We start from the raw sequence: 12287 nt of genomic DNA, 5'->3' as shown, positions 1-12287 counted from the left end.
TTACAGGACGCGGGGAGACGACAGCTGGACACGGGGGGACAACATCTACTGGACACGGGACATCTACGGGACACGGGGCAACATCTACTGGACACGGGGGGACAACAGGACACGGGACATCTATGGGACACGGGGCCACATCAACAGGATACATGACTACATCAGCAGGACACGGGGCAACACTCACGGGACACGGGGAGACGACATCTACGGGACACGGGGAGACGACATCAGGACACTCGGGATTTCTGGGGACAGGGTCTGAGGACAAGACAGGACTGACGGGGACTTCTAGGATACGGACAAGACAAGACAAATAATCTGAAAAGGCTTTAGCCGCTAAGACAATTGGCATCTCCTTACGAGATGAGACACACTGAACTAAAGTCTTTGCTGCAGAGTCGGCCGCGGCACTCTCCTGCGCTCTCACGACTGCCGACTTGCATACTGCCCTCTTCTTTGCCGGCTCGGGCACGCCAGCGCTCACCGCTGCTGGCACGGGCACGCCAGCGCTCTCCGCTGCTGGCACGGGGGGAGACAGGGTCACAGGACCGGCAGGCCCCCTCTTCCTCCTCTTCCTCCTTGGGCGCGGTGCAGAGGCCACAGCTGGGTCAGAAGCGGGTTGGGGGAGTTTGGTCTCGGGCAGGGCAGTCTCGGACGCCGAAGACTCTGAAGTTGACTCCCATGAAAACCGTCTCCCTCGTTTCATGGGGAGACTGCTGGCTGTGGAGGGCACCTCAGGACTCTGGGAGGGGCTTGCCTGATCCCCCAGGGTTGCCACGGCCAGGACACGACCCTCTGGGATTGCTGGCAGCTGGGTAGGTGGGGGGGACCTCTGTGGCTCCTCCTCTCGACCACTTGCTCCGGAGCGACCTCCCCTGGTCCCCCGGAACACCACTAGGCGAGAGCCCTCATAACCATCCCGCTTGCTGGCTGATGATAACCAGAATTGCCTCCTGTCTGCTGAGTTCCCTTTTGGTCGGTTCATTCTGTCACGGTTTTGGTAGGGAGGAACTCAGGTGCAGACAGGAAGTAACTCAACACAGGATTTATTATACAGAAGGGAAAACAAAAACCCACGAGGGGGAAAACAAGGGCTAGGGTAAACACTAAATAATTCTCCAAAACACAAAAAACAAGGTAAACAAAGACTGAACACTAACTACTAACAAACACTCACTGCAGGACAAAAGACTTCGAGGAGTTTCAAGGACAAGGTACAATCACGAATGATGAACACATATGAGGTACACAAATCACAATGAACCGACGCAAGACAGAGCACACTTGGAGACCTAAATAGGGGAAACAATCAAGTCACGACAGGTGGCACAGATGGGACAATCAAGACACGACTAGGTTAACAAGGGGGGCGGGGCAAGGGAACGAGACAACACAAGCACATGGCCCAAAGGCAAGGCCATGTGCTTGTACACAAAACACGGGTTTGTCATGATCCTGCCTCAAGACTAGGAAAAATCAAGGACACGAGGGCAGAATCATGACAGAACTGATGACCAGGATACACAGATTCAGCTGACAGTGCATCAGAGACTGTAGACTTTATGACTGATGGATCAATATTCAGAGGTATGAAATGGGTTTTTATGCACTAAAACTAAAATTTGAATTTGAAAACAGCTTGTTAGTAATTGTTAATTGCTTCATACCCTGTTAATAAACAATTTACAGTTTTACAGATTCATTCTCGGCTTTCTCTCTATCTTCTGTCCGTAGACAGTGATTGTGCAGCAATTCTTAGAAATGTAATATTTATATAATATCTTTTTTATTTATTCATTTGTTGATTGATTGATTCATGAATTATAATAGATTTTGTACACTAGATGTTTTAATTATCATTGTAGTATTATTAGTATAAGTATTTAATGTATTTTTGAATTGTTTAATAGATCTGGCCAAAAAATGAATAAATAGGCATGTAGTTCTTACACACAGTTGACAGAAACAGAAAAGACAAACACAGGGTCGTGACAAGCACAGTATCAAAGTCTAAAATTAAACCTCACTTAAAACTTTAGCATGTTACTTCACAAGTGCTGGCATTTTCCATGAATGCAAATCTTGTTTCACTTTTGCTGAATTTTACAATGTGTGTTTTGTCATATTCTTCACCTGGTTTGATGGATCCCAGCATCTCCTTCCACACAAAGAACTGCAGGTGAGTTTCATGAGGGCCGAGAAAGAGAGAGTCGATTAAATGAATCATTATGACTTGACTATGCAGATAAATAGATCATTACCTCATACACTGAGATGACTTCAGCTGCACACACACACATGCTGTTAATAACACAATGTATTTATGCATGTCTTATTTATGTCACATTATGTTTGAACTGAACTGATGACCAGGATACACAGATCCAGCTGACAGTACATCAGAGACTGTAGACTTTATGACTGATGGATCATTATTCAGAGGTATGGAATGGGTTTTTATGCACTAAAACAAACATTTGAATTTGAAAACAGATTGTCAGTAATTGTTAATTTCTTTATACTGTTAATAAGCTATTTACAGTTTCACAGATTAATTCTCTTCTTTCTCTCTATCATCTGTCCACACATCTTTCCTGCAGTGATTTTGATAATTGTTGAGATTGCAGTGTTTGCGGCTCCTACTGTGATTCTCCTTCAGAGTCTCTGTACAAGAGCTGGTGAGTTTTGAACATCACAGAATCTGATGATCCACATTGATCTTTAACAATCTGCTAAATAAATTGATAGATAAATAACTTATTGGAGAGGTCAGTAAATTATTTTTATTGATTTATTTCATTTATTTAGGATGGAAGAACTCTCACCACCCAAAGGAAATAGAGATGTCTACAGTATTACAATGAAATAGCCTTTATAAATGTACTATTTATAAAAAAAGATTCCAGCACAATTTATTTTAAAGCTTATGGATATTTTAGATATTTGCATACAGCTTTCAATGTCATTTTCCATTGCTCTATATTTTACAGACTGCTTTTAAATATGATATTAAATACAGTAATCAACAAAGCGAGACAGGTACCTTAATAAACATATGATTGTTTACACAGAAATCATAATATAAATTTCAAAATAAATTCAACTCTTACAAAAAGATTTGAAATGTTTTAATACAAATCCTTAACTATGTTTCTTCTTAACCCTAAATAAGAAAATACAAAAATAATTGAATTCCCCACCCACAACATCCTTCCTTTGGGGAAGTCGTGGCCTAATGGTTAGAGGGTTGGACTCCCAATCGAAGGGTTGTGAGTTCTAGTCTCGGGCCGGATGGAATTGTGGGTGGGGGGAGTGCATGAACAGCTCTCTCTCCACCTTCAATACCACGACTTAGGTGTCCTTGAGCAAGGCATCGAACCCCCAACTGCTCCCCGGGCGCCGCAGCATAAATGGCTGCCCACTGCTCCGGGTGTGTGCTCACACTCACTGCTCTGTGTGTGTGCATTTCGGATGGGTTAAATGCAGAGCACAAATTCTGAGTATGGGTCACCATACTTGGCTGAATGTCACTTCACTTTCACTTTCACTTCACTTTCACTTTCAATGTGATTTTATTTAAGTTTTAAAAATATAAGTATTTATTGATTTCATGGATGCCACTGGATGAATTGAAAGACAGAAAGGTATGCTCATCAAACAACATTTACAAGAAAAGCAGAAACCACTCATATCTCTCGGCAGGATAACTTAATAAGATAAGCTGAAAAAAGCCATCTAAAACTGATATACAAGTAAAAAAAAAAAAAAAGGAAGAAAACATGATTTTTGTTTGTCAAACAAAACATCCTGGCCTGCAATTGAGAAATTCACTTGAAGAATGAATGAATATTTCTCCTTGTCCTTGAAACCTAATTAAATAGTGGTTCATATTATTATGATGTGTCCTTTAGCAGACACCGCTGTAAAGCTCAGAACATCTTTGTTATAATCTGATCTTTGATGACTAAGATATCCCATATGTCTAAAATCTGAGACCTTTGCATTGCAATGTCTCCAAAATGTCCAGCTAACTGCGCTAGCGTGTCAGTGATTTCCCGTGCTGAACTCATACGAGCAGACAGAGAGAGGATCGCTGTTCATCCCGTCCAGATAAAGTCCTGGAACCAGAGTAAGACAGCAAGGCTGCTTTGAGCTGTAGTTTATCTGGGCCAAGTGAGACATGTCGTCAGCATTATAAAACGACACCTGCTTTCTGTCACAGTCCAGATACAATCCTATCTTCTGTGGTTTGTCTCGAGTATTCAGTGTAGTATCCTTTCCATCACAGGACAGAACGTATCCTTTACTGTGTTTAAGGTGGAGCAGGATCTCACTCTCAGCTGACTTTGCTGCACTCAGCTCTTTCTCTGATCCCATCTTTACTCCCACAGTCCAGTCTGGCTTTTCTCTGACCTCTATTTCCCAGTAGTGCTGGCCAGCTTGGAAGTTTTCCTCTGAAACTGTCCCAGGGTTGAAGTTTTTATACAGAACAGTGGCTCTGTCAGCTTGTCGGATTCTGGCGCCCCCTGGAGACACTTTTAAGTATGACTGTCCAGGATTTTTCAAGGTCAAACTCTCAGGAACTACAGCACAGACACAGCCAGAAACATTATTAAAAGACAAATTACTTGTTGAATGAGAGGTTTTAGTAATTTAAGTAATTTAGCATGAATGCAAATCTTTTTTCACTTTAGCCGAGTTTTACAATGTGTGTTTTGTCATATTCTTCACCTGGTTTGATGGATCCCAGCATCTCCTTCCACACAAAGAACTGCAGGTGAGTTTCATGAGGGCCGAGAAAGAGAGAGTCGGGAAGCACAGTAAGATCTTTCACTGTTGATGTGTACCTGAAGTTATAGAGAACGTCAGCATAGAGCAGCTTCATTTTTACCCTACACACTGATATCATTCAGATCTCAACAACTGTAGCATCATTGTGCTTTATTTACTTGATATTTGATGGTGTCATGTCGGCTTTCTGCTTCATGTTCTTTGTCATTGGAAATCCTTTTTCATTCCACCACTGCAGACAAATACACTTTATTTATTATGTACAATGTAAAGCATAACTGTAATTGAAAACTCAAAGGTAATACATTATAATAGATCCCAATAGATTATAAATAAATAATAATGTTTTTTAAAAACAAAACTGTCCCTTTAAAAAACAAAACCCTTTAAAAATGACACTGTCAGGTAACTGTGACCTGTAGAAAGTGATCAGGTTCCTCAATCTCCATGGCTGATTGCAGAATAATCTCCTTCTCTTTGTTCTCCATGAACCGTCTGTTTATCACTGACTGATTATTCTGCATAAATTCTATAACTTTCTTCTCCTCCTTCCCCAACCGCTGCTTGACCTCATCCTCTTTTTGTCTTAAGAACTGGTGCATTTCTTCAAACTGAGCAGAGATCTGGGCTGATAAAGTTCTGGATTTATCCTAAATAGAGAGAAAGAGAGAATAAAAAACATTCATATATTGTGACTATAAAACAGTGATTTGTTGTGTTCTTTGTACTATATAAATATAATTTTTTTTATACATACACACACACACTTTGATACCTCAGTTTTAGTGATTTCAGTTGTCTGTTGTTGGATCATGTAATCCAGCTGTCCATTTTCTTTGGCAAGAAAACCCAGTGCAGTCTTCAGCTCCCCCTAGAAACAAACCCACGACAGGCAAATAAAAAAAAAAACTGACAAAGAACAATTAAGCTTCTCTGAATATCTGAAATGAAATAAGCCTTGGATATAAATTTAGAAACCTAATTATGCCATGAATAACATTGCAAAAATAGCATAGGCTGAAATACACTCGAAAGCAAGAAAGGAGCTTTTAAGCTGCAGTTTCATCAGGAAGTCAGAACCGACTCGTATGTAAAGGGCCTGGTTTACCTTGCTGATCTGTGCAGCTTCTTTCACTGGTTTAAAGACATGCCCTTTATGTTTGTCTCCATCCCTGCAGATGACACACACCAGCTTCTGATCAGTCTCACAGAACAGTTTGAGTTTCTCATCGTGTTCCGAACACATCAACATCCCTTCCGTTTCTGAGAGCTTTAAGGTTGCATTTCCTTCTTTAGGTGTAGATTCATCCAATTTGAGCTCAGCAAGGTGCTCTCTCACGGTGGAGGTCATGTTCCTCAATAAACGGCTGGATTTCAGGTCTTCTTCGTCATAGGGAGTTCGGCATTCTGGGCAGGCGCTTGGTCCCAGACTGGCCTGCATGTGGCCCGTGATGCACTTCCTGCAGAACGAGTGTTCACAAGAAAGTGTAACTGGATCGGTAAAATCGCTCAAGCACACTGAGCACTTTATCTGTAAAGACAAAGCTGAATGCATTTTTTGCTCTCTTCCTCAACTGTGTTCTGCCAACGCCTTGTTTCATAAGCGAACACTTTCAGTTTCATATTTGGTTTGCGAAGCTAGGTAATGTTCCTCCCACAGGTTGTATAACTCCGAAAGAAAACAAACTGGAATATCACACATTATACCTAAATACCTGTCTTTCAATACAGACTCTGAATGTATTGTATTAGAACAAATACTTTTCAGCCACTGCTTGTTCTAAGCAAAGACAGTTCCATTGTTAATATCTCCCCACAACCTTTACCGTGTCATTTTTATAATAACAGCTGAACAAAAGTTTTGAACTTTTTTTTGCACCCCACAAATCACACAATGCATTTATGGAGAAATAATGGTTGTGAATATCCATAAACCATTTTCAACATTTGTAACACAGAGTTCTTAGCTAAGCTGCTTTTTTCTATAAGAAAAGTGCATAAAGTTTCATACAATTTAGGTTTTTCACTGTGTAACAAAAAACTACATCAATACTGTGATAACACTTTACAACACAGTGTTTTCATTGGTACATCATATTGGTTATAAATATATAAAAACATATATATATATATATAAATATACAGTGATATATTATCAGTGACCTAAAAAATGCAATAAAACTGTCGTACCTTTTTTGTTCATAACATCTAATGCATTAACTAATACTACTTAACTGAACCTTGGTTTAAATTGTTGGCAAGTGTTTTTTAAACGTTCTTGAATTCAATGAAGAGTATGTAAAAGATTCAGTTTTCTGGGTGTGTTTTAAGGACTGGCCAAACGTTACAGCTTCATTGTTCCATGAAGAACGACTGTACATACTAGTCTGACTACAACAGGTGAAGCTTTCTGTTTTTGCTGAACATGGCGTCAACACTTTCTCTCCACCTCATGTGTCCAGTGTGTTTGAGTGACTTCAACGATCCGGTGACTTTACCTTGTGAGCACGTCTTCTGCCGACAGTGTATTACAAGATGTTTGGAATCACATGAAGGTGCTCACAAATGCCCGGAATGCAGACAAAACTTCACCAGACAGGATCTTAAAGGTATCCGAGTGCTGAGAAACGTTGTGGACGTCTTACAACAACAAAAACACAAGACAAGACAACAGACTCCGAAGAATGCTCAAGAAATGCAATGCTCTGAGCATATGGAGCCGCTTAAACTCTTCTGTGAGAATGACCAGAGATTGGTTTGCCTCATCTGCAAGGAAGGAAAGAAACACTGTGGACACAGTTTCAAGCCTGTAAAGGAAGCTATGGAGATCAGTGAGGTTGGTAACTATTTATTAATGAAACAAATAAGATGCAGCTGGAGGAAACTCAGATGAAAATGTTGTGTTGTTGCCATTGTTCATTTAGAAGGTGGCGAGGGAAGCACTGAGATTTATTTTACAAGACAACAAACAAACGGGGGACATGATCATGAGCCAGATGCTTGAAATCACAAAGTCTAAGGTAAGGCTATGAAAATACATTACTATGTTGTTGTTTCTTCATGTTTTTGGTCTGCCACTCTCAACTTTTGTCTGTCTGTCACATTTCTTCTACTATTCATATAATAGGAAAGGGCCAAACGACTTGAGGAAAAGATACATGTTCAGTTTAACAAGATGCACGAGTTCTTGAAGAAAAAAGAGGAAGAAGTGGTAAAGCAACTCCAGAGAGAAGCAAGCAGTGCTGAAGTATCAATGAGGCAAAATTCATCATTTTTATCAAAGTTGCAAACAAAGGGAAACAAACAGGAGTCCATATTGGAGTCAGGACTACAGATAAGCCAACCTGAGAGTTTTTTAGAGGTAATTTAATTATATTCTCTTAAACACAAATACAAACACCAGTACCATGTTTGAACTATAATTTATCAGAAATTGCATGGTAGATTTCATTAAGCTTCAAAGCCGTTTCCAATGTTTCCAGTGGTGGAGTGAAAAGGGTTTCCCTTTGGTTCATACAATCACACTCAGTGAGAACAAAGACATCAAGTCTGCTCTGCCAACCAAGTAAGATGGAAAATGCATTTTCACAAACATTTCTTTCCTGCTTTTCCTGCTGTCCTCCACAATTTTTTTTTATTTGTATGCACTTTAAGACGCTGACTGCAACCACAGTGGCTGCACACAACTTCTCACAATTTCTCGTTAAGAACTTCTGTTTTGTGTGTGAAGCCTGTAGGTGTCTGTTTGGCTGCATTTACTTTGTGCTTTCTGCATAGCACAACTGAAAAATCATGTTTCACTTACTGACCATATATGAATGGATGGGTGAATGAATAGCTGCATGTATAATATGCTAAACATTACTTTTTAGAAATAGCATGTATTAAATATGATCGTTTGATATTTTTCACGGTATTAGTTTTGAATGATTGTGATATTTTCAATGCATCCAAAGCTTACATCGCATCCAAAAGTCCCACATCCCACAGTATGGTTCTTGGACCCAATATCACTCCTAGAAAGGTCTCCTTTGGAGATTCGAACCAGTGGTGACCTTCTGTCACAGGAGCAGGGTTCAAAATAGCACACCTGCTTCAAAATGTGGAAACCACAGGCTCCAGAGGCGGCCCACTCCTAAATTCTGATCTTTTCACTAAGGTTGATGGTACGTAGGAAGCTGTCTCCTCATGGAAAGTGTCTGGTCTGAAGTGGCGACTCTTTTATGTGAACAGCGCTCTTTAGACCCAGACAAGGAATAAGGAATGCGGAAGCTTTCAGAGGAGCTTCCAACATATTCCAATAAACAAATAGGTTTTCCATTGATTCCTCCATTCTCATTTTCTTTCCTTGCATCCTTTCCGTATATTCTAAAGGGGGTGGAGCTAAGACGCAAGGAAAGGAAGCAAGGAAAGGAAACAGTGATGCACACATAAAACACTTTCAGACAGAGCATGAAACCAGCTGCTGCAACACTGTAAATTATGTAAAGAATAACTGACATCAATCCATTGAATTCTAGAACGTGAGAAGATTTGTCAACCAATCAGATTCAAGGATTCAACAGCCCTATATATGAATTAAAAATAATGTTTTTTGAGCATTACATTTTGGTAACCTATTCTAGTAGACCACCACAAAATCATACTTCTGTAAATAAACTGCCAGAATTAAAAGCTAGGATATAAATGAACTACACCACATTCTCACTGCGTGTCTTAGAATACAACATGAAAATATCTTGAGCTTGTGTTAACCACAGACCTTATTTCACCATAGATTCTTCCATTCAGTTTGGCTTAAATACATTTGAAACTATACCTTTGCGCAGATTTAAATCAAGACTTGATGGTACTCGAGTGATTTCTGACCACTTCACCCTTGGCCCTTATGAAACTGACCTGCCTCTAATTGTATGGAGAGACATGCTAGGCTCTGTTAAACGAGGTGAGTTGAGCCGAAAGCAGCCTCTCACATATGCTTAACATTCTTTGTTTTTACACTTCACAGGTCATTGGATTTATGTAAACATGAGTTGTTGTTTTTTTATTAAGTTTCATCAATTTGATGAACGTTTGCTTCTTGCAATCTTTTTTTCTTTAGACCTATCAGATAACTCTGCAATAGACAAAGACCTGAAACTGACTATCAAAAAAGAGAGCCATCTGCAGTCTCAAGGGGAAGATTACTTCGCCAAATTCCAGAAGTTTCACAATGGTTATAAGGACAATTATGTGGAGAACATACAACCTGGTCAGGTGTACTGGGAGGTTGATGTAGGAGCTGAAGTAGGATGGGAACATGGACTCACAGTTAGATTTTACCCAAAGGACAAAAACGTTTCGGTCTGGCAGACACTGTTTTCTAAAAGTTTTGAGAACATATCTCTTTCTGTAAAGAATGACAGACTGTACGTCATAAAGGGAGGTGAAGAAACCCCGATCGTCACCAAGATTATACCCAGCAGAGTCGGGGTTTATGTAGACAGTGAGAAACTTCAGGTTGTATTTTGCAATGCAAACAATATGTCTCTCCTTCACACAGTGCGGTGTGGAGATAAATAGATTTATAGGAATCAGAAATTTCATTCACTAAACCTGCTTTAAATTTGGAGTGACATTTATAAACCATTTAGTCTGAGAAACAGTCTGGTCATCCTATTAATTTTAATAAAAATTATAATTATTGTATAAATTGTGATTATTGTTATAAAACAATTTTGTTCTTGATTTAAATCTTCCATTCGATTACATTCATGGGTACTAGATTAAAACTCTGATTCTGGGCACTAGATAAAGCTTTGTTAATAGGTTTTGAGTAACATCAGAAAAAATTTATGTTTGTTAACAGGATGTCAGCAAACTGTAACAAAATAAACAATTTGTCCAACATGATGTCATATGGTTTGTCATGTTTAAACTGGATGTTTGTGTTTATTTTGTTAAATTTGTGCTGACATCCTGTTAACAAACATAAATTTTGTCTGATGTTACTCGAGTATTTTTATTTTTTTTATAATAAATGTTTGTAAGGTGATTTGGGTTCATGTACTGTGATAGAGTTATTGCTCCTGCAAAGGTTTGTGTATTAACTGGCATATAAAAAAATGATTACTATGATGATGACATTATAGTAATATTTAAGTGAAAAAATAAAGGTTCATCCTGTGAAGGCCCAGGATACTACATCTGATCACATTTTAAGTGCATATAATTGTTGTATAAATTGTGATTATTGTTATAAATCCATTTTGTTATTGTTCTCACTAATAGATATTCCTCACTCTGCCTCTTATTTTAAGTACTATAAAAAAAAACTCTGATTGTACCAGACAAAACTTTGTTAACAGGTTTTGGCTACAAGACAAAAAACATATTAGCTGACATGTACATACTGTAGTTGTATTTTGCCCCAGTTGTAATACTTTTTGGATTCTTTAATAAAAGCTGCAATTGGATCTTGTTTAAGAGCACTTTGTGGCAGTATACTATAAAGACAACATTTAAAGTGCATAGCAAATCTCTACTGTTCCTGTTCCTGGAGATTTATCTTCGTAAAAAGAGTTCAGTTACAATCCTGATCAAACAGCTGTCTGTAAATATCAAGTGCTCCTTCAGATCCTAATTAGTAGATTCAGTTGTGTTTGATCAGGGTTTTTATAGCTTATTTGATCAGGGTTGGAGCTCTGCAGAAAGGTAGATCTTCAGGGTTGGGCACCGGACATGGACATGGATTTTAATGACCTGGACATGGATGGCAAGACACAAGAGTAGTCCAGTGTACAGACGTGGTTAATCTCTTGCAAACAATGTCCAAACAGGGTAATCCAAAGGGTAAATCTGAAACACAGGCAATGGTCCAGGCAAGGGGTAAACAGTATCTGAACAGGGCGAGATGAGAAGGGCAATCCAGAACAGGTGATATACTACAGGTCAGACAGAGGTCATACAGAAACGAGATACCCAGGATAGAAACAGAACACAGGAAAACAGCCAATGCAAAACTATGACTAAAGTAGAAGTAAGAATTAGTGATGTTACATTCTGTGCTGAGGCTTCGGAGCATGTGTCATGAAATCCCAGCTATGGCAAGCCATTTTAGCATTAAATACCCCTTTGCTGTACTAGTCATAATTTATTTTTGACCAGTCAAAATTCCAATTCCAGATATCTATTCTGCAATTTTGACTGTGGTCATTTAAGTAATATATCAAAAATGAGATTATGAATAGTCATTACATGCATTTAAGATATCTACAATGTTATTTTGACAAGTCATATTGTTCAATTGGAAAATATTTTCAGATACCTTTAAATTAGTTGTGATTACAATTGTTAAAATTACAATTTTACTAGTGATAATTAAATTAGAGATATCTCTAACTGAATTACCACTAGTGAAAAAAGATCATTCAAGCTATCTTTAACTGGTGTTTAACTAGTCATAATCAAATTTAAGATATCTTGAATTCATTTTTTTTTTAAGATATACAAAT

The 12287-nt window shown here is 38.9% G+C and overlaps 2 protein-coding genes and 1 long non-coding RNA gene across 4 annotated transcripts; 2 read left to right on the top strand and 1 right to left on the bottom strand.

Annotated features, from left to right (window-relative positions):
- The first annotated feature begins 1446 nt into the window (after positions 1 to 1446).
- Positions 1447 to 2699, top strand: LOC113116441 (uncharacterized). The gene is made up of 4 exons (XR_003294017.1): positions 1447 to 1590; positions 2156 to 2182; positions 2377 to 2445; positions 2604 to 2699. It is a non-coding gene; the product is annotated as an uncharacterized LOC113116441 (long non-coding RNA).
- Positions 2700 to 3528: 829 nt separating this feature from the next.
- On the bottom strand, positions 3529 to 7394 carry trim108 (tripartite motif containing 108). 2 transcript variants are annotated; one of them, XM_026284608.1, is made up of 7 exons: positions 7293 to 7394; positions 5903 to 6254; positions 5570 to 5665; positions 5211 to 5444; positions 4953 to 5026; positions 4735 to 4850; positions 3529 to 4586 (listed from the first exon to the last, which is right to left on the bottom strand). In XM_026284608.1, exons 2-7 carry the CDS (start codon positions 6233 to 6235, stop codon positions 4048 to 4050), a joined length of 1392 nt encoding a protein of 463 aa, XP_026140393.1. In that variant the 5' UTR covers positions 6236 to 6254; positions 7293 to 7394; the 3' UTR covers positions 3529 to 4047. The 2 variants fall into 2 exon arrangements, with proteins under 2 accessions (XP_026140393.1, XP_026140392.1); XM_026284607.1 differs by lacking the exon at positions 7293 to 7394 and having other exon boundaries at positions 5903 to 6405.
- On the top strand, positions 7187 to 11329 carry LOC113116439 (nuclear factor 7, brain). The gene is made up of 6 exons (XM_026284609.1): positions 7187 to 7630; positions 7719 to 7814; positions 7922 to 8155; positions 8277 to 8359; positions 9624 to 9739; positions 9896 to 11329. Exons 1-6 carry the CDS (start codon positions 7220 to 7222, stop codon positions 10354 to 10356), a joined length of 1401 nt encoding a protein of 466 aa, XP_026140394.1. The 5' UTR covers positions 7187 to 7219; the 3' UTR covers positions 10357 to 11329.
- Positions 11330 to 12287: the final 958 nt, after the last annotated feature.

This window comes from Carassius auratus, chromosome 16, assembly GCF_003368295.1.
Source record: "Carassius auratus strain Wakin chromosome 16, ASM336829v1, whole genome shotgun sequence".
NCBI lineage: Eukaryota > Metazoa > Chordata > Actinopteri > Cypriniformes > Cyprinidae > Carassius > Carassius auratus.
This window is presented reverse-complemented; position numbering and strand designations above follow the sequence as displayed.

What these genes read in the sequence shown, in the direction of transcription:
- trim108 (XM_026284607.1), bottom strand. Translation starts at nt 6,349, where the DNA reads ATGCATTCAGCTTTGTCTTTACAGATAAAGTGCTCAGTGTGCTTGAGC. An exon ending in CTGAAATCACTAAAACTGAG is followed by an intron (nt 5,445 to 5,569) that starts GTATCAAAGTGT and finishes CTCTCTATTTAG; the next exon opens with GATAAATCCAGAACTTTATC. An exon ending in GCTGGGATCCATCAAACCAG is followed by an intron (nt 4,587 to 4,734) that starts GTGAAGAATATG and finishes TCTGTGCTGTAG; the next exon opens with TTCCTGAGAGTTTGACCTTG.
- LOC113116439 (XM_026284609.1), top strand. Translation starts at nt 7,220, where the DNA reads ATGGCGTCAACACTTTCTCTCCACCTCATGTGTCCAGTGTGTTTGAGT. An exon ending in TTGAAATCACAAAGTCTAAG is followed by an intron (nt 7,815 to 7,921) that starts GTAAGGCTATGA and finishes TTCATATAATAG; the next exon opens with GAAAGGGCCAAACGACTTGA. An exon ending in AACCTGAGAGTTTTTTAGAG is followed by an intron (nt 8,156 to 8,276) that starts GTAATTTAATTA and finishes CAATGTTTCCAG; the next exon opens with TGGTGGAGTGAAAAGGGTTT.